Source organism: Spinacia oleracea, chromosome 4 (assembly GCF_020520425.1).
Source record: "Spinacia oleracea cultivar Varoflay chromosome 4, BTI_SOV_V1, whole genome shotgun sequence".
Lineage (NCBI taxonomy): Eukaryota > Viridiplantae > Streptophyta > Magnoliopsida > Caryophyllales > Amaranthaceae > Spinacia > Spinacia oleracea.
The window spans coordinates 22,241,166-22,263,631 of record NC_079490.1 but is presented as its reverse complement, the minus strand read 5'-3'; the positions used below and the strand labels follow the sequence as shown (position 1 = coordinate 22,263,631).

Here is a 22,466-nt window from a genome sequence, read left to right as displayed (position 1 = left end):
ATTTGTCAGATTTTGGATGAAGTTTGTCTGAAATTAATCGTTTGACGTATACTTCACATCCCCAAATCTTAAGAAAAGACACATTTGGAGGCTTTCCAAACCATAATTCGTATGGAGTCTTTTCGACAGCTTTAGACGGAGCTCTATTTATAGTGAGTGCAGCTGTATTTAGTGCATGTCCCCAAAATTCTAATGGAAGTTCGGCCTGACCCATCATTGACCTGACCATGTCTAGCAAGGTTCTGTTCCTCCGCTCCGATACACCGTTCCATTGTGGTGTTCCAGGAGGACCATTGTGGTGTTCCAGGAGGAGTCAATTCTGACATAATTCCACATTCTTTCAGATGGTCATCAAATTCATAGCTCAGATATTCACCGCCTCTATCAGACCGCATTGCCTTAATCTTCTTGCCTAATTGATTCTCTACTTCACTCTGAAATTCCTTGAATTTCTCAAAGGATTCAGACTTATGCTTCATTAGGTAGACATAACCATACCTACTGAAGTCATCAGTGAAAGTGATAAAGTAGCTGAAACCACCTCTAGCATTTGTACTCATTGGTCCACATACATCTGTATGGATTAAACCCAATAGTTCATTTGCTCTTTCTCCAACTTTAGAGAAAGGTTGCTTTGTCATTTTGCCAAGTAAACATGATTCGCATTTACCATAATCCTCTAAGTCAAATGGTTCTAGAATTTCTTCCTTTTGAAGTCTTTCTACGCGTTTCAAGTTTATATGGCCTAATCAACAATGCCACAGATAAGTGAGATCTGAATCATCCTTTTTGGCCTTTTTGGTATTTATGTTATATACTTGTTTGTCGTGATCTAATAAATAAAGTCCATTGACTAATCTAGCAGATCCATAAAACATCTCTTTAAAATAAAACGAACAACTATTGTCTTTTATTAAAAAGGAAAATCCCTTAGCATCTAAGCAAGAAACTGAAATGATGTTTTTAGTAAGACTTGGAACATGGAAACATTCTTCCAGTTCCAAAACTAGCCCGGAGGGCAACGACAAAAAGTAAGTTCCTACAGCTAATGCAGCAATCCGTGCTCCATTTCCCACTCGTAGGTCGACTTCAACCTTGCTTAATTTTCTACTTCTTCTTAGTCCCTGTGGATTGGAACATAAGTGTGAGCCACAACCTGTATCTAATACCCAAGAAGTTGAATTAGCAAGTATACAGTCTATAACGAAAATACCTGAAGATGGAACGACTGTTCCGTTCTTCTGATCTTCCTTTAGTTTTGGACATTCTCTTTTGTAATGGCCTATTCCATCACAATAAAGACAGCTTGATGTGGACTTGTCCTGCTTTGATTTAGCATTGCCCTTGGACTTTCCACCTTTCTTGAACGGTCTCCTTCTAGCCTTGAGTAAATCTTGGCTTCACAGTCCAGTATTATTTCAGCCTTTCTGACAAGGTGAACAAATTCTGCAACTGTTTCTTCTCTTGGTTCACTTAGGTATAGTTGCTTGAAGCGACCAAACCCACTGTGTAGTGAATTGAGCAAGATAGAGACTGCCATCCTTTCGCTTATTGGTGTTCCTAGTAGACTTAGGCGATCAAAATATGAACGCATAAGATCCACATGGAACCTCAGTGGGACGCCTACCCTCTGTTTAGTGCGAAGGAGCTGAACATGTGTTTCTTGGACCTCCATCCTATAACACCTGTTGGGAGAACTAACCTTTAGACCAGACATTGATTCAATTAACTCATGGACGTTCAGGTCCCTGTCCTCCGTGCTTCCACGACAGATATCCCTCAGATTCTTGATGAGCGTAAAAGGTTCATAGGCTACAAACCTTCTAGCCCAATCATCAGGGATATTGTTCAGCATGAGACTCATAACCTTTTTGAGATCCGCATCCCAGGCGTAAAATCTCTCAGGGGTCATGTCTCTGGCATAGTAGCTTGGCATGGGATGTGACAGTACATACTCAAGTCCATTGAGTTTGACTATTTCAACTAGCTTAGCTTCCCATTCAAGAAAATTTGCCAGGTTCAGCTTGACCATAAGCTCAGAACCTATGATGATGTTTTGATTGTTGTTTGCCATTTTAAAAACTACAATTGAAAAGAATAAACAAATAAATAACCATTCACAGTTTCTCTTAATAAACTTAAATTCTAGCATACATGCATAATTCAATGTTTATTAAGCATTTTATTCAAGTTATGTGTTCCGGCAGGTGTGAATAAAATGATTCCAAGATCCTAAAATCATTGAAGAACTAAGCACAGTTTGTCGACTTAATCCTAAAACATCTTAGGTAAGCAAAAGCCTTTTGCTAATAGTCTAGAAACTATTCTTGGTTGATAGGTACGTCTAAGAACTTATTAGGTAAACCTATCGATTTTGCCACGACATAAAAGGACTCCTTACTTATATCGTTGAGTTTCACCAAAACTAACATGTACTCACAATTATTTGTGTACCTTGCCCCTTTAGGACCAATAAGTAACACCTCGCTGAGCGAAAACTATTACTAGATTGATGTAAAGGATATCCAAGCAAGTGTATATTTTGGCATGGCACCTTTTAACTCAATTTTTTTAAGTTTGGAACTTAAGGCTCTTACTATGTTGGTTAGATTTTAAGTGAACTAAAATCCTTAATCATGCAACATAATCAAGCCACAATCTCATGCATAATTAAGACATATTTAAAGCAATAAATAACTTAAAGCATGCATAAGATAAATGTGATCTAGTATGGCCCGACTTCATCTTGAAGCTTTGACTCCAAAGTCCGTCTTGAAAATCTCCGTGGGAGGCACCATTTTCTTCAAATAGGATAAGCTATAACTAATTACAACTATTTGATGGTTCGCAGACCATACTTGAATTGAAAAACAACTTTGGTACTTTAGACCAATTACATTCAAATTAATGGTACGCAGACCATATTTTCTATCCTATTTGGGCCATACTAGTCACTTCATAACCTGCAAAACAGTACATATACAATATATACCATTCACCCATTCATTATCATGAATGGCCCACATAGCTGGTTAGTAAAACACACTATGCATCACGTAAACATTTGCAGCAATTAATCAAGGGCACCAATAATCTACCAATTATTCAGTCCTTATTAATTCTAATCAAGTTGTTTTAACCTTAAGGATTCGTAGACCTAATCAAGAGTTTATGACTAAAAGCGCTCCCACTTAAACCAATAAATTCATATGCTTTACTAATTTTAAACATAAAAATGTATTTCAGGTCTAACCGGAAACATACAAATTTAATTAAAATTTAAAGCCCATATAAATTTATAATTGAATCCAAAAATTTTAATTTGATTTCAGTCGTATTTAAATTAATTCATGATTTTAATTTTAGTAAAATAATTAGAATAAATAAAATTTATTATAATTACAATATTCAAAATTAAAATCCAAGAAAATAATTTAAATTATTAATTTTAAAATTAATTAAAATTACGTAAACTGAAAATTTCAAATTAAACATTCAAAACGATCTAATCGTAATGCAAACACCCTACGCATCGCACGCCCATGGGCCACACGCACACAGCCATCGCTGGCCATGTGCGCGCAGCCCATGCGCTCGTCGCATAGCTGCTGCATCTTCTCATCGCAAGCCATGGCACAAGTTGGTGCTCGCTGCGCGCGCGCCAGCGCTCGATGCACGCGAGCCATCGCTCGCTGTGCGCGCTCGCCAGCGCTTGCTGCGCGCGCTCCAGCGCTTGATGCACGCGAGCCATCGCTCGCTGTGCGCGAGCAATTGCTCACTGCGCGCGATCAACGCTGGGCGCAGCGCTCGTGGCACGCGAGCTTGCGCTCGCTGCGCGCGAGGCTGCGCGCGCTTGCGCGAGGCAGTGCGCGTTATGGCGCAGCTCGCTTGCTGCCCACACGCGACTGCCATGCCTTGCCTTCGCCCATGCCCATTCATCCATAGCTCGTGGCCCACGACACAAGGCAGATCTGCTGCCTTGTGCTCGTGCACCATGCCCTTGCTCATTGCATTCGTGCCGCATGGGCGACGAGCTCCCTTGCTCGTCGTCGCATGCCCGCACTATACAACACCCCTTAAGGGTAACACGAAGCGTCCATTGCTTTGTGCGTGCAAGTTTTATGAACGAATCGCATAAAAATTTAAAATTTATATTTAAAATTAATGACAAATTAATAAATAATATTAATTTCATAATTTTAGGGCGAAAAATCGAAATTTTATTATTCAATTGATTTCCGATTATCATGGATTCAACTCTAGGTCATAAAAATTTAAATTTTATCATAAATTTACAATTTTTATGGTGGTTTTTAATCATAGGTTTCTAATTAAATTATAATTAATTATGAAAATCAAATTAATTCTAAATTATTCTAATTTTCAACAAATTAATCATAATTACAAATTAGATTGCATAATTAACAAGACTAGGCATTCAAACTTGTTAAACATATACAGTAGGTCAATCAAAAATTCAAGATTTATCAACAAGAATCGCAAATATTTAATTTAACATCTTAAATTTACGAAATTTTGCATTCGAAAAACTAAAACCTTCGAAAAGTCATAGTTAAGCTTCGAATTTGAGAATTCTGGGTTCGGCAGAAAACTACTATTTTTGTCAAAATTTTAGAATGCCTTTTACATGCGGAATTGACACAAAAATCACTCGATTTGGATGAGTAACGAAGAAACTGCCGAAAAACTGCGTACGTATAATTAAATAAACGCAATTTGCAATTAATTAACAATTACGAAAATTAATCACCCCTTTTAATTCTTGCAAATTTGTAATATTTAACCATGTTCATGCAATTTAGATTATGAAAATAATAAGAGGCTCGTGATACCACTGTTAGGTTATGATACATATGACAATTCATAAATCATGCGGAAAAACCATTTAGCCAGGAATACATATTATTTACACATAATCATATAGCATAGTTTAGATGCATACTCTTTGTTGCGTGCCTTCCCTAGCTGCACCCGAACCGAACAAGAACAAGTCTTTAGGACTCCAAGTGTCGTCCCTCCGTAGATAGTCCACAGCACGTCCGGATCCGCCTTAAGATTGACCAACTAGAATCGCCCTTAAGGTACTAAAGAATTTCGGCACTTATAGTCAAGAAATGTGTCTGAATTTTCTCTCAAAAACTCACTTTGAATACTGGAATAATCTATGAAATATGTGACCCTAGGCACCTATTTATAGAGTTATGGAAAGGGTTTTGGAATCCTATTAGGATACTAATTTATTTAATTATAACCCTACTAGGATTCTAATTAAATAATCATTATCTAATAGTTTTAGGATTTAATCACACTTCGAATCCCGATTGCTTCAGGATTCCCGCACAAGCATTGCACGAGCACCGTACACCCGCGCAAGCCTTGCGGCCCACGCTAGGCGCACAGCGCTCGGCCCACTGCTGTGCTCTCGCGCGCGCGCCCAAGGCCTTGGTTGGGCCTGGCCTTGCGCTGGGCCTGGTCGAGGCTTGGCCTGCGATGGTGCGCGTTGGCTCGCTGGGCGACGGCCTGGCTTCGTGCTGGGCCTTCGTCTAGCGGGCCTCGTCCGATGCTAATTCGTACGATACGCTTCCGATTAAATTCCCGATTCCGGAATTCATTTCCGATACGAACAATATTTAATATTTCCGATTCCGGAATCAATTTCCGTTTCGAACAAATATTTAATATTTCCGTTTCCGGAATTATTTTCCGATTCCGATAATATTTTCGATTCTGACAATATTTCCGTTTCCGGCAATATTTCCGATTCTGGCAATATTTCCATTTCCGATAATATTTTCCGATACGTACCATGTTTCCGTTTCCGGCAACATCTACGACTTGGATAATATTTATATTTCCGATACGATCCATATTTCCGTTTCCGGCAATATCATCGTTTCCGGAGTATTCATTTCTTGCCTGTGACGATCTCAGCTCCCACTGAAACCAAGATCCGTCGATTCCGAATATCCATAGATGGAGTATTTAATGCCATTAAATACTTGATCCGTTTACGTACTATTTGTGTGACCCTACGGGTTCAGTCAAGAGTAAGCTGTGGATTAATATCATTAATTCCACTTGAACTGAAGCGGCCTCTAGCTAGGCATTCAGCTCACTTGATCTCACTGAATTATTAACTTGTTAATTAATACTGAACCGCATTTATTAGACTTAACATAGAATGCATACTTGGACCAAGGGCATTATTTCCTTCACGTTTCTCCAGCGGCCTCTCCGAAGGCCAACCCCTTGAAGTCTTCTGTACCCTTCCCGAAGGCACATCCTCCCTCTCACTAGAGGAGCCAACGACGAACTTACTTTTGCCCTTATTCTTTGCCATGGTCGCGAATTCTCGATCTAGGGTTTAGATTGAGGAGTAGAGGAAAGAACGAAAAAGTAAGGAAAATTCAGAAACAAGTTACCTTTTTCCGAAGCGGAATTCGCCGACAAAGCGAACGACACAAGTTCCCGAAGTCTAGAGCTGACCGAATTCCGTAGATCTGAAGAAACTCGAAAACTGCGATCGCCAGAAAAAGAGAGGAAGTGTGTTTGAAAGAGAGAGAAGGTAAAAGTTTGAAGAGAGCTAAGCGCCCAATATTTATAGAAAAAAAGAGGCGCATCAACTTCTCTTCAAACCCACGATCTCCACGACACAATACAAGTCCCAACACTTGTCATCAATGCAAATCATCCCTTTTCGAAAAAAGAGAGGGAACTTTTGAACTTCTGACAACTGGAAACCCACCCATTTAATTCTTAATGGACCGGGTCTGGGGGCATGTTGTTTGGGCTCCCAATTGATATTCAATTGGGCCACTAAGTCCAAAGCCCAATGGCTCTAAACAACAGCATCAAACCTACCACTATGGCTATTCAGCCATCCATTAAGGCCCAAGGCCCAATAGCAATAAATGACCTATGGGCATTTATTGTGCAAACACTATAAATAGGCCACCAAGGCTCACACCTCAAGGTACGTCCAATTTATCGCCTTAAGACTACTCTTCTAGAGAACTTATCTCTAGAATCCGAGCATCGTTCTTACTTAGGCATCGGAGGGGCTTTCCTCGGAAACACCCCCGAGGCTAGTGACTTTTCTCTTGTGCAGGTGAATTCGGACTCGACTCATTCAAGCAAGCAAGATCTTCAACACATACAAAAGGGCCTTCATTCGAAGCCCATTGTTCCATCTTTACAACACCGGAACACCAGTGTTCAAAAAAGCAAACCTGTCGCAAATGTAATGCAAGTAACAATACGATCATCTTCAGAGCATATCCCTATACAACTTAAATAAATCTAATTCCTACCTATAATACATGAAAACTAATTCTCCATCAGTCACTCCGTCCAAAGTTAATAATCACATTGAACGGTCTAAATACACTATCAACTTGACAATTAATCCCGAACAGAGGAGTAATAAAATTTCGAACAACACCATTATAATTTCACGAAGACAAAATGCAAACAAATTTAACACCTCTTAAATAAATAAATAAAACACAAAAGCCAAACACAAGTATTAAATACAGTACAAAAAATCCTAAATGTAGAACAACTCAATGACGCTTAAAATTTTCAAAAAGACAAGAACTAGCCTTATTTATTCATAGTTTCATACTCATTCTTCGATCAGCCTCTGACCCCTTTTCGTTCTTCTTCCTTGATTGTCTTTCTTGGTTTCCCCTTTAACAAAAACACTCAATTGATGGAGATTCATTTCTCCCTCCTTGCTAGTAAGATCTTTGTTGTTTAATTGTTGCTTATTCATTCTCCCTCCCTGCTAGGTAAGATCTTTCAAAAAATTTATTAACCTTTATCATTTTCGCTGGGTAAACGAGCCTGGCGGGTACGTTTTCGGAAGTTAAGTTAGGCTGCCATAAAACCTATCCAGAAGCTAAGCCATAGTGTTGGGTAGTTGATCCGGAGGTGTAGTTAGGGTGCCAGTTACTTTTAGGGCACGCTTGGATTGGGTATAATGGATTGGGTATAATGGATTGGGTATAATGGATTATCGGAGGTAGTTATTAAACACCAGGTACAAGTTCCGGAGGTGCTAGTGTTCTGATATGTGTGTTTTATGTAGAGTTTTTACCCCCGTCCCTTAGTACTTTTTTATCTCAAATGAGCTCTTCGGAGCGATTTTTAGTACTAATGTGCTCCTTGTAGTGTGTTTGTAGTTTCAGGTTCATCATTGTAGGAATTAGTATATTTTTGTTCATTTCCTACTCATTTGAATCAATAAAAGAGATTATGTACTTTCGAGAGCACAAACATTAAGTTTGAAGAGTTTTGAAGCAAAGCGAATAACGAAGGAAGTACAAAAATGACTATAGTCTACTATTTTAATCATAACTCAAGTTCTACAACTCCAAATGATGTAATTCTAATTGGGTTAAATTATAGACTTCAATATCTTTCCAACAAGTGGTCACTCGCCTAATTCCGACGAATAACGAAGGAGATATGACGTTTTGAAGATAGAGGATCGTGCAGTTTCAACACGCGCCCGATCGGGCGGGCTTCGCCCGATCCGGATCGGGCGGTCATTCTGGGCGCTGTTCTGGGCATTTTGCAACCGCCCGATCAGGCGAAATTTCGCCCGATCGGGCCGACTATCGAGCACATCGCCCGATCGGTCGAAGCGTCGCCCGATCGGGCCACGCCAACCTCCAGCGTATTTCGCGAGATTTTATTTCCGATTTTGGGCTCTATTTTGGGCAAACTATAAATACTAGCCCCTTATATTTTTAGTGACATCTTTTATTCTAGTTTTCTAATTACTTAGTCTATTTTAGTTCTCTCTATTTTCTCCAAACACTTAGTTTTAATTTTAATCAAAGATTCAAGCTTTATTATTCCATTGTTCTTCAAGTCGGTATTGTTTCTTGCTTTAATTTATCTTATTGCTTGATCATGTTTTCTATTATGTTAATTGCTTTGTTATTTATTATCATGAGTGAGTAGTTTAATTTCTGGGGTTTAGGGGATCCATGAATGCATGATTGGGATTATATGTGGACTTGATTAATTGATTGATTGATTATAATTTCTATAGCTTATTATTATTGCTCGTCATTTCTGTTCGGCCGGACTATTTTGATTTGAGTTTGATTAACCTTAGATTATGCGCCGAGAGGTATAAATATGATGTTTTTTGGTCTGTGGCTATTAGATAGGAATTATTTCTAGTACGTAGCGAGAGCCCGCTAGTTGTTCTATCCTAAGGAATTCATAAGATTCGAGAGATGCATGTTTTCCTAATTATGATTGTTCATTGATTGTTATTGTCCGTTGTCCAATCCCGCTCTGCATTTATGGTGAACCGTTGCCCTAGATTCCTTTAATATTGTTATTTTCCGATTTGATTATTTGCTTTAGTTTAATATACAAACCAATCCAACTCTTTGTTACCAGTAGTCTAGATTAGTTAATTAATAGTAGAAAGAACATTGTTTCCCTGTGGATACGATCCCTGCTTCCCTTACTATATTTTTAGTTGGTGAACGTTAGGTTTATCTTTGATAGGAGTGCGATTCAGCCTGTCAAATTTTGGCGCCGTTGCCGGGGAAACGGTTTAATTTTCTGCTACTAATTTTATGATCTAGATTATTTTCTTGAGTCTCATAGAACTTCCTGTTCTTTGAGACCATGTATATATTTTATTTTCTTTAGTTTATTTTTTTATTATTTTTTTTAATTTTTTTCCCCTGAAAAAAATGGATTATTATTCTTTCCCTCAATTCTTAAATGAGCCTTTTTGGGTGTATTTCGATAGGCTAAATGATTTTATTGGTTACCACAATTTTAATCTTTGGGATTCTTGTGGTTTTGCTTATGGTGGTTTAAATGAGTATACAAGGAATGTGATAGAAAGTAGATTTAATGGTGATTTTCGAGCCTTGTCTTTGGATGATATGTGGGATTACTATATGTGGTTTGCAAGGGATTTGTATGAGCGTGAAATGGCGATTCATGTTACATGTGCTAATCCAAATTATGAGCATAATCTACATGTTTCTACCCCCTCTCCCTTGAATGCTTGTTATAATGAGGTGCATTCTAATGTTTATGATAATCATGTATATTCTAACGACTTATCTAACCCTTGCATGGATATCAATGTTTTGCCTCATGATTCCACTGTTGCTTCTCCCGTGTATTATTGTGAACCCTTGCTCAATCCTATTCAACCCGAATCAGAAAGCAGAGATAGCTTCTTAGAGGAATTAAGAAGATTAAACTCTGAGATTGAGATTCAGTGTACTAGATCTCAAGAGGCTACTAATGAGATTATTAAAGCTAGTAAGGCTACTCTTGAGAGATTTAGAAAAGTTCAAGAAATTATTGAAAATAATGATTCGAGTTGTGTTGGGGATGGGGGTCAACTGAGTGAACCCATAGGCAACCAAGAGTGGGAGGAGCTTATAACAAAGGCTGAGGATGAGTGGGAGGATGATGATTTGACTGTTGGATCAATGGATGAAGGATTTGTTGAAACTGAAAAGCCATATGTCATAGAGCAAGTCCATGAGGAAGTTGAAGTTGATAAAACCCTTGTTGTTGTGTCAACCCCTACCCCTCATATTCCAAGTCCAAGAAGGGTTATTCTTAGCCCCGTTTACACAGTCTCACTCCCCTTCTCTTTCCCCATAAAACCTTTACTTGAGGATCTTCCTCCTCTCCATGAAAATCAAAAGCCCAATGACCCAATAGAGTATGTTCCTCTTTGTGAATCTTTCGCAGGTACTAACAATACTTACAAAGAAGAGGTGGATGCTTTGCAGAGAGCTCTATATGGTGAAGAGCCTATCCACCATGAATTCCAAAACACAGAGAGAGCTATTTCATTGATCATTGAGGTTGAAGAATCAATAGTCCGTAAAAACAACTTCCATAAGGAGAGTATGCCTACTTTCTCTTTTCCTTCCTTTTCTTATTCTTCTTTTATTGTTGTTTTTTTAAATGCATGTTTTGTGTATGTTTTCTGCCGGAAGTTACATTTGTGAATTTTTTTTTTGGGGTTAAAAAACTTCAAAACGACGTAGTTTTAACCCGGTTGCGTGTAGAGCTACACGCAACCGGGTGTACCTTCTTATTTGCAGGAGTAGCGGAGCTTGTCTAACTTAAGCCAATCTATCTATCCAATTATATTCCACTGTTTAGAAAAAACAATTGGATAAAACACGTTTGCTAAGACATACTTTAACAATAAATATGTTTAATTATTCTTCTTTTTTAAATCTTAAAATTTAATACTATGAAAATATACAATGAAATTTGGTGATTTTTATTCGACTCCCTCGTTGGTTAAAAACGCCCTTATTTTTTACAGGGAAGTACGAGTTTACCCTTTCCCTCTTCACCCTTACCCAACCATGCTCAACCCTCCTTAAATCAGCCGGCCACCCACAATTCCGGCCACCCACCCGAAACATACGGCCTCATCCCTCCTTCCTCCTTCGTCCTTCGCCCTTTGTCCTCAGCCCTCCTTCCTCCTTCGTCCCCAGCCCTCTTTTCCCTCTCCTCCATCCTCAACCCTCCTTCCTCCTTTCCCTCTCCTTCTTCCTCCCCTCTCTGTGAAAAATAGTGCAGACGGCGGACGAGCACAGAGCACCGAAGGTGGAGCAATTTTTGTTTAAAAAAATTTCTTGCCCGCGCACAACCATTACGTGGAACTCATGGACGCCGCGCACAGGCTTTGCGCTGATGACACGACGGCCGTGCAGATCTGGTGCACGACTTTCGTGTCGCCGACACATAGCCTGTACGTAGCGGCCACAATTTCCATGCAATGGTTGTGCGCGGCAAGCAAGCAAGCAGGTTTTTTATTTTTATTTATTTTTAATTTTATTTTTAATTTTCTGTTACATTATGTAATTAAATTTTCATTTTCTGTTATAATTTTAGTTATTATTATGAATTAAATTGAATTTTTTGTTTTTGTTATTATTACGAAATTGAATTAATTATATTATAAATTTGTCGTTTTTGTTATTATTAAGAAACCAATTAAATTTTTCGGCGAGAATTGGTTGTAGAGTATGCCAATGGAGTTGTAAAAAAAAAGTTTGTCGGAATTTATGTTTTCTGCCGGATAAAAGATAGCAGTGTGTCTGAGAGGGAGGGGAGATGTCGTGAAGGGGCAAATGTGTACTTTCACATTAAAAACGCGGGCAATTTTAGCTTATGCGGGCGTGGGTTTCTGATATAGAAGTTCCCAAATATGGGCAACTATAGAGCATACTCCTCAAAATTATTTTGTGAGTTTCTGATATAAAAGATCCCACAGTTGGACGACTATAGAGCATACTACTAAAAAAAATTGTTAAAAACATATACCACTTTTTCTAAAATTTGAGTAACATGTAAAATATATAGCTAAGGAAAAACAATTGGTGCTAATAACGTGTTTTGAGGTGATAGAAAGAAACCGAGAGTTTTACTAACATATTCAGTTTGCAAAATACAGATATATTACTCGTATATATTGAGTTGTGTAGAATGATCAAAATACAAGCCTATTATAGTGGTGAAAAATACTATCTATACTAATATATTTAAAGGCGTTTTGAAGAACGTATACGTGTCACGTAGATCTCTCCTTATTACGCCACATCACCACTAATTAGCATCATGACACGTCATTACAACTAAAAAACAAAAAAACATCTAACAAGGATCGAACACCAAACCTCTTTGTTAAAAGTTACATTTCTTACCATCTTAACCAACTACAACTTATGTAATATCTTTCCATATAAGCCTATATATTCTTTTTACAATAAACAATGCATTGAATAAAAGTGAATGCAAAAAAAGTAATGATTACTTAATTCATAAATGTACAATTATTACTTTGAAGAAAATGATCCGACTTTGTTTACTCCCTCCGTACCGGAATACTTGACCTGTTTTCCTTATCGGGCCGTCCCTTAATACTTGACCTGTTTCTAAAAATGGAAATATTCTAACAATATTATATTATTTCTCACTCCATCCCTATTAACCCACCCACCCCTACTCCATACAAAAAATAATTAAAAATTCAACCCCTACTCTTCCCCAACCCCACCTCTTAACCCACCTCACACTAACTACATTAAAATAATACCCCACTATCAACTACTACCTATTAAATTAAATAAGTCAATTCAAATCCCTTAAACTATGTGCTGGTAAAACCGGGTCGAGTATTCCGGGACGGAGGGAGTATATTTTTGGATGTGGGGTTTAATCGGGGAGGTTGTTGATCGACCACTAATCTTATGTTACCACCGCAATTTGATGATGACACCATCTACAAGTGCACATATTTTTAAAAAGAACCCGAATAAAAGTCAAAACTCGAGGCAACGCCCGGATTACATAGTAGTTGTTTGTTAAATTTGTCAATCCTACTACGGAGTACTAGGTACATAATTTGGGTGGTAGACATTTTTTTTTGACTCATAACAATGTTAACATGTGTATATAGTAATTGTATCCTACTATTATTTCAAATAAGTAAGATAAATGATTCAATTGGACCAGGTAATTAATGGACAATGTGAATAAAATAATTTTCTTGTTCATTCACATACAAATACATTTTTTTCTTATACTTTTTCATTCACATAAAATTAAAAAATAAATTGCCAATTTGTTTTAGTGTAAACAACTTTTCAAAAATATTATCAACTTGGACATTGAGAAAATATCATTGGAAACATTAGATTAATGTTTCATAAGAAAGAGATTTCAAACTAATTTGCAGCTCCAACAACAGTTCTAGGAGCAGAAAATCTCATTGGCATCATCATCAAAGGAGGAGGCCTCTGTTTCACCCCATTCATCATCATCAAACCATCATGACTAGTATTCATCGAACTCCTTCTTCCTTTCAACGGAGACACGAATCGATTCACCAACCTCGAAGGCGATAGCGATCTCCTTAGCTTCGATGCCATTGAAGAAGGCGGTTTCGGGGGTGATTTTCTTCTACCCAAAGAAACAGGGGAAACAGAGATGAAACCCTTTTGTGGGCTCTTGATTTTAACAGGGGATTTAACCAAAAACTTATGAGGAGTTTCTCTCTTTTTTGCAGCAACCAATGGAGATTTCGTCTTGGAAAATTGCTGCTTTTGTGAAGTGGGTGATGATGATTGAAACACAGGATTTGGGAAAAGCACTGCCTTTTTAGCCCAAGGTTTATGTTTTGGTGATACCCTGTTTGCCACATTATATCTCATGCTACTACTACTAGCAATCTCTGATCTTTTTTCTGGCGAAACCTTGAAATTGATCCTCGATCGAGCCCTTCGAACAGATGGGGTGCTCGATTCTGCTCGAACGATACGGAATTGATGCTGTTTTTCTCTCTTCCTTCGAGTTTCGAGGGGTGTCTTTTCGAGGTTTGACCGCTGTTTTCGAGGCAGAGGGGTTTTTGGATCTTCAATGTTGGAATTTCTCATGATTTCTCTTGTAACTTTACTTGCTTCCAGGATTTCTGCTACTGTTTCACCGACTAACATTGCTGATAATGACATTCTTCTCCAATCCCCTGTTATTAATAATTTCAACAAATTTGTCAAAATTTATCAAATTCAATTGAATTAAAAATAAATAAAAAATTAGATCAAATGAATAATATACCTGTCACACTTGCTGGTAATTTTCCAGTTGGAGATTTCTTCGATCCATTATTTCTAATTCTATAAAATTAAGAAAACCCTAATTAGAATATAGAAATCCCACCAAATTTAACCCTTCAATTTAATCAATTTTCTATTAATTAATGATTAACAAGGCAGTAAGGCCCCAGAACAGACATTAATAGCACAATTTGAACAGTAGAATATGAGAAACCGCGATTTACCTCATAGATTCTTGCTTGCATCTGAGACTTGTTTTCAAGTAAGCTTTAGTACTGCGAGGACTAAGTTTAACTCCAGCAACAACTTTGTTACCTCCAGTAACTGTATATTGAAGCTCTTGCAATCTTGCCATACATTGATCCACCTTTCCAAATTAAACCCAACAAAATTTTAAAAAAATCAGAAAAAATACTAAAAATAAGAGAAAATTAAAATTTAAACAACCCACAAATTAAAAATTGATGGGTATTAAAAATTCAATCAATATAATAATTATTGGACCGGAAATTCTGTACCTTTTTAACAGTTTCTCTGAGAAGAGTAGGGCTTAGAGGAGGAGCCACCATTATCTTCCTCTGTTTTGGTGGGGTTCTCGCCACCATTTTTATTTCACAAGAAAATTTAATGCTCTTTAATTGAAAAAATTAAAACAATTAAAGAGAATTTTTAAGAATTTTCTTTCTCTCTCTAAAAATTAAAGTGGGGATAAAAGTCAATTTAGAGCTACAGACATGGGATGATGAGGGAGAAAAGAGAAGAAATTGGGGTGGTTTTGGGTGGGGAGATGTAACGGCTTCTTTTTCTTTTGGGGTCCAACGGTCGAATTTATTTGATTTATTTAATTTTTATTTTGGGGAGAACCAAAAACAGGTGTACTAGTGGACCCTATCATGGCCGTTTATTTTGCATCTATGAGGCGCAATTTCAAGTGATCTAACGGTCACCAAGCTTTAGATGGAGTATTTTATTATTATTTATATATTTATAATGTGAATTTTTTAATATCCTAAATTCTATAAGAAATGAATAGTGAAACTCTCTAGAAAAACAAAAGAAATGTTTGATATCTAAAAGGAGAGATACATCTAAAAATATTATATAGGAAAATATAAATCTCGGTTAGAGAGAAAATACACATGTGTATATAAAAGCTTGTATCATCTTATAATTACCGTTTTCCTATTCATTAGACACTTTTCATTGCTAACTTCTCATTCAGAATAAAACAACTCGAGTTCTTCCTTCACCTACTTCTTTTTTCATTAGAAAAGCTAAATATATAATTTCCAATTCATCACCTAAAAAAATGTAGCTAAATTGAGTTGACGGTAATTGAAAACAGAAAAATGCGACGACCACAACCAAATCTTGAGCAACAGCCGTTTAGAAAGAATTTTTTGCGTGATAAAAACAACGTACATTATTGTCGTAGTAACATGACAAAGTTTATTTCTGCATCTAAACACAAGTTAGAGATGCAGTCACCCACATACAGCATTGAAATTATCATGATTCTGAATTAGTTTCTTTTGCAGATACTAACAATTCTAAAACTAATCAAACTCCACTTGTCAGTTTCCAACAAAACCAGCCTTTCACATACATCATAATATAACACATTGTAGCTTGTATGACAGGAAATGAGATCAGAACATCACACTGATGTTACAAAATAAAAAAATTGGTATGCATACTTGATCTTGAAGTCAGTTTCCAACTAAGTACAGCCTAATAAATGTAAGTAAGTCGCAGTTGTTAAGCTTGAAAGAAATGTTAATTTTCACATCATACTATAGACTTCCGGAAATTCTTCATGCCTCGAAACTTCAAAGGACTCCAAACAACTGGCTTTTTCTGCAGGGCAACAACAGTTGGGTGCTTTGGCCTCCATGAACCCTGTTGTTGAGGAGGAGGGCTTGCCATAAACCTCCTACTACTCATAGGTGTTGCTTCCACTGAGGAACTAGTAGTAGTTACAGCTCTTGTCTCTGGCAGAGGAGAAAACATCTTTGAAAACCGCCTTACCCTTGACAACTCCCTAACAAGTGAGTGCCCTGTTGCACTCTCGTGTTTTGAATTACTGCTCATAGGTGTACCATGGTAACTTGGTTCTGGACGGAAGGCTGCTATGGACACCCTTCTTTTAGGCTGCAAAGGTGGTGCCATTGCTGCTTCAGTGGATGATCTCGGAGCAATAGACCTTCGTGGACCCCTAATGGCTCTTGTATTTGGTCCATTGGAATTGTTTTCTTTACCATCGTATGAACCCATGAAACGAGAAGAAAAGGTAGAGGTTTTCTTGGTCTGGACAGGCGATGGTGGGGCCACGTAATTGGATATCTTTCGCAATGGCATCCTCATATTTGAAGGACCCAGTGGTGGCCTTTTCTCTGTGGTCTTTTGTGCCTGTCTTGGCTGTCTGATTGAAGCAGCAGCTCTATTTTCCTGTACCTGTCTAGTTTTCCTCTCTTCTGCCAGTCTATTCTCAAGGTCTCGCACCTATTCAAGACTTATACACATGAGTATCACTAAAAACACTACTACCTCAGCGATGCATGTCATAAGTTTCACAAGAGCAACCTGAAAAATAATGACAATATATTGAATTGAAAGAACAGTACCTTCTCCTGGAGATTTCTGCAGATATGCTCTCTGGCAGAAAGCCTTAGCTGCAAAGATTGTACATTGTCCTGCAGTTTCTTTGTTTCTTTTTCATCATGCTTTGACTTCTCAGCCTGTTAAAAGAAATACCAGCATAAGAAGCAGGCAAAACTCAACAACAAATATTATTCTAAATAATTCTCATAGAACATACCAGATGCTTATACTTGAGGAGCTCAGAAAAATCTGTCTGCTTGCGAGCTGGACCATATTCAATTCCCTTGACTCGGCTAGCAAAGTTCAGGGAGCATAAAGTCTCGCCCAAGTCTGCAGCGCTAGGACTAATCTGGACGAACATGAGGGTCTTGCAATCGCCACCTGCATTCCCATTGAATAAAAATGATAAACAAGACAGAAATTACAGCCACATCTCGGTTCAACAAGGCTTAGCTGTAATCTGATCCTTCTTAAGTGATAAATACTGGGCTAAAGTATCTCACCTAAAGAGCTCTGCAGCATGTGCGTAAGCTTCGAGTTTCTGAAAATTAACAAAACAATCAAGTTAAGGTGATGAAGTCCTGAATATCTTGGAAAATGTGCTTATAGAAACATGTAATATACCTGTATGGGACATGGGCTGTTTTAGTTGCAAGAGCAGAGATGACATCACCAAGAGCAGAGAGGGATTTATTGATGAACTGAGACTCCTTGAGTCTTTCACCTTCAACTTCAATTCTCCCAACCCGCTCACTTCCAGCCAAATCTACCAACCAAAGGTTGCTCTTTGTCCTTTGCCCATTTACTAAATTTTCTCCTTTCACAGTCACACGCAGCAAGCTACAAGCACATCAAAATTTATCAATCCCCCGTGAAACACTGCTCCAGATTTCTCATCCATCATTATATTTATTGCAGTTATAACTTGTAGGCGTGAGGAGTCTAAAACTCTAAATATGACATTCACAGCAACGATAGAGATATACAACATTATAGTAAGAAGATAAGATTCAACTGTATCAGATAGTTACCAATGGGAACGACTACTGAATTCATTTGCATTGGTTGATCCAACAGATCTGACACGGCTTCCAGTCTTGAGTAATTCCCATACTTCATCTGTACCATAAACATGTGCTTCAACTAGACCAGGGATTTCTTGTGTGCCTTCTGAAGATTGCTTAATCTCTAACCTGAATGAAAAAATGCACCATTTACATTCTAATTCTAGTCAATTGAGCCTTACATAATCCACACTATCAGACAATTGCATCAACTGAATGAATCACTGACTCAACAGAGAGGAAAAGAAGGCTACGCGCCTACACCAATTTAAGGATGAAAAGAAAGGATACGATCATAGTCGACTCAATGTACCAAAAATCCAACTACTACAGCACTCATAACCCTATTCCTGCCAGTTTCTACGAGTCATTTAACAAATATAAGGAACTGCTGGTGAATCACATGGGATAGGCAAGGTTGGAGTAACATGGTTAGTCATGCAAACCATGCAGTCACGACTATGACAAAAAAAAATCTCTGTTACACAAGGGAGAGGACCCATGACAAAATATTTACTTAACAAGGAAGAGAATGTTTAAGTTCCAACAAGTCAGTTGGTGGTGATAATCTAAGATTATCTAACAAGATTTCCTGCAACGCACATGAATGTTTCGCCATCCCATTATTGAGCTATACTCCCTATACATCATGAAATAAAGTAGTATTCAATTTTATTGCTCTACGGATAACTTACTTCTTAGGTTCACTGGTATGCTCTACCAGGAGGTCCTTTATTTTTTCATTATAGACCTCCAACATGCTGACAAACAGCTCATATCTCATGGTACCACTTCTCTGATTAGCAATTCTAAATAACTCCTCCAAAGTTCTGTAATTAACCCCTCTATTCTCTGATGTCCCTTCCATGGTAAAGGTCTTTCCAGTTCCAGTTTGTCCATAGGCAAAAATGCAAACATTGTAGCCATCCAACACAGAGGTAACAATTGGAGATGTTTGTGCAAAGACCTCCTCTGCAAGTACAAAATCAATGTCAGAGAAACACCAGGGATGTGCAATTGTGCTCCTTGCAAGCGAGATTCAAGAATAAACAAGTAATCCAAGTGACCAGGTACCTTGGTTGGCATGGGGGCCAAATACATGGTCAAACTTGAACTGTTTCTTTGAAGAATCAGCACAAGTTACATTCAAATCATGATCCTGGGAAGGGGGGATTTCAACAACAGAAGTCGACCCATTGGCAGTTTCATCTTGGTTCAATGGTCTGCATCGACAGAAGACCCTAATATTTCCTTTCAGCTCAATCACTTCATTGTACAGCCTCTTCCTTTCAGCATATTCATCAATATACTTTTTCTTTAAAAGCTCACACTCTTCCACGTACTTGTTCTTTAAAAGCGTATGCTCCTCACCTAATAACAACAGTTCAAACCCGTTTAAAAGATGAACAGCTTATTAGTTATTTGAAGACAAAGTATGTGGTTAAAGGGAAACATACTTAGATGCTGAAGAGTATTCAGAACTTCGGGGAATTGTTTGCTCGTTATATCTTTGACCTCGTCAGATAGAGTTGTATGTTCCTTTCTCAAAGTCTAAAAAACCAAAAACAATATAAGCTGTCCACCTTAAGCAGGCTAAGACACTGGCACAAAAGTAATAGTCACAGTAAAATTCACCTTAACTTTGTCCCTGATATCATCAATTTTCTTTAGACGAAGCTTAGGCTCTCCATCAACCGAGACTGCTTGGGACTCGTTCAAAAATTGACGTGCATCAGTAGAATTCGTACTTTCCTCCACTCTATCTGAAAGTTCCAAGAATTTCTGTAATTAGACTTATCCATGACAGTTTTACACCTCTTTTCTATTCCTCGTGAATTTTGTCTAAACAATTAATAACTATAGGAAACAAATTGAACAACAAAGTAGCCGCTAACGCTGCACCCGCAACCACCACCACCACCACCACACGAAAAAGTTAACATAAGCCAGGCCGCCAGGCGCAAACAATGACGACAAACACAATTCAAAAGGTCATAAATTTTCTCTTTAATAATTCTTCTCTGACTTCCTAACTAAACAAACAGTGGAGAATTTATCACTTCCGGTGAAATGAGATGAGCAAAATGAACCTTCCTACAGTCTGAATGAAAACCCTAAAATCGAATGTTTCAAAATTAGCGAAGATAACAGTTCAAGTATTGAACACCATCAAGTCACAACTCATAAGTCATCAGTATATCGTTAAACCACTCTAGTTTCAAGAATTCAAAGGTACTTCTAGGGTTTTGCTCGATTAACGAAATTGTCATCATTAAAATCGCAACAACAATAAAAGAACAAAAACTCAAATTAAGATAATCTTGGATTGTTACCGCTTTGTTCAGATAGTGGTTTTTCATTTGCTGACTCCAAAAATGTATCGGAGTTGCCATTTTCACGAACGATTTCAACTGTTTGTTCTGCAAAAAAAAGAAGCAAAAAGTATCAAAAAGAAGTGAAATTCCAGCGATTTAGGAACCGAATTACTCAAGAAAAGGGGAAAATCCGACGAAATTGAATAATTAGAAAGAGGAATTGAGTCGACTTACCACCCATTTTCCGACAAATTGAATTGCAGAACAGTTGATTGAAGGATTCTGGAAATGAAAATTAGGGATTTCTGGAGATTAGGAATTTACAAAACAGTAGATTGAAGACTTCTGGAAATGGAAAATTAGGGATTTCTGGAGATTAGAATTTAGAAGAGAGAAAGAGAGCTTCAAAGTTTTTGCTAGGGAGAGAGAAAGAGCTGTGAATTGGTGAAATCTCAAACGGTCAGAAAACTTGTAAATTCAAAGGGAGGGACTTTAAAGTATTTGAATTTATAATCAATATGAACCGTCGATTAAATTTAACTTGATTTTAACGGCTATTTTTATGACTCGGGACTCGGGACTCGGGACTCGGGAGCTTCTTGTTTATCTCGGGTTCTTGGGCTTCATACATTCTGGCTTTTTATGATGTGGAAATGGGTTTTGGTCCTTGGACCTTTGGTTAGTGGCTTTCTCCAACTATCAATAATTATTGTACGGGTTATATTTTTAGACCACGTGCATCTTTGACCTTCGGTCAAGTGAAAAAATATTTCTCTCTCATCCTTCTCTTTCTTCCACCTCATTTTCCACTGACTTGACATACCTCTTACTTAAATATCTTTTTTTCTTCTACAATCTTGACTCAAGGTTACCACTCTCTTTCCCCTACTTTTTACATATACACAATACACCATCTCAAATCCTCTCCTCCTAATTACTACTAATTACAATAAATAAATGAGATTAATTAACAAATTAAATTAGATTTATAAATAAATGAAATCATTTTTTTACTTTAGTCCATATTATTGCTACTAATTACTATAAACAAATATTACTTTGTATTATTTCTGTACTAAACATAAATAGCGATTAATTAAAAAAAATAAAAGGAAGAATAATAAAAGGTGCAGCTCAAGCTAATCAAAAACATATTTGCATGCTTCCATTTTTGCCTTTCGGGTATTGACAGAAGGGGCATATATGTGACCCTTGTCAAATTTTAGTTGAACTTGCCAGCATGGTAGGTTAACATTGTAAATACTTTGAGATGTCAAATATCACTTGACAGCAAACATAAGTCAAGGTTGTATGCTCTTAGAGATTTGGTACTATAATTCCTCTCCCTCCCTTCAAAACCATTTGTTATCAACATAAAACAAAATTGCAAAATATATACAAACAATACTTTGTATTATTTCTTGCGATTAAGAATAGAAGTTTACAGACTTTATACATGTACTTCGTAGTAGATAAAGTTAGAAATAGACTTATAAATAATTACTCGTACCGTGTACTCGTAGGTGAAAGTTTCACAAGTTTTAGTTGTGCTCATAAAACTAATTGAGCTCGACACGACTCTATCAGTAAAATGGTAAAAATCAGCACTAATAAGATCCTGTTCTTTTTGGTTGAATTTCAGGGAAATTAAGTTCAGTAAAAAAATTCTATAAAATTCAATTCTTATTACTCCGTATTATTGTTAGTACTAGTATGGGCCCGTGCTAATACACGGGATTTCTATAAATTAGGAAACAAATAAAATGGTGCATTAGATTTTTAAAAACACTCCCTTTGTACATTGTATTAGTAATAACATAAATAAGGAG

General features: G+C 37.4%; 2 protein-coding genes across 2 annotated transcripts; both read right to left on the bottom strand.

The window, feature by feature from the left end:
• Positions 1 to 13,574: 13,574 nt before the first annotated feature.
• Positions 13,575 to 15,436, bottom strand: LOC110800989 (microtubule-binding protein TANGLED). The gene is made up of 4 exons (XM_022006299.2): positions 15,176 to 15,436; positions 14,882 to 15,024; positions 14,659 to 14,717; positions 13,575 to 14,566 (listed from the first exon to the last, which is right to left on the bottom strand). The coding sequence occupies exons 1-4, from the start codon at positions 15,260 to 15,262 to the stop codon at positions 13,770 to 13,772; spliced, it is 1,086 nt and encodes a 361-aa protein (XP_021861991.1). The 5' UTR covers positions 15,263 to 15,436; the 3' UTR covers positions 13,575 to 13,769.
• Positions 15,437 to 16,235: 799 nt separating this feature from the next.
• Positions 16,236 to 21,114, bottom strand: LOC110800988 (kinesin-like protein KIN-14S). The gene is made up of 12 exons (XM_022006298.2): positions 20,872 to 21,114; positions 20,656 to 20,742; positions 19,958 to 20,085; positions 19,780 to 19,873; positions 19,397 to 19,693; positions 19,018 to 19,294; positions 18,290 to 18,451; positions 17,883 to 18,098; positions 17,762 to 17,799; positions 17,476 to 17,639; positions 17,282 to 17,395; positions 16,236 to 17,159 (listed from the first exon to the last, which is right to left on the bottom strand). Exons 1-12 carry the CDS (start codon positions 20,876 to 20,878, stop codon positions 16,446 to 16,448), a joined length of 2,298 nt encoding a protein of 765 aa, XP_021861990.2. The 5' UTR covers positions 20,879 to 21,114; the 3' UTR covers positions 16,236 to 16,445.
• Positions 21,115 to 22,466: the final 1,352 nt, after the last annotated feature.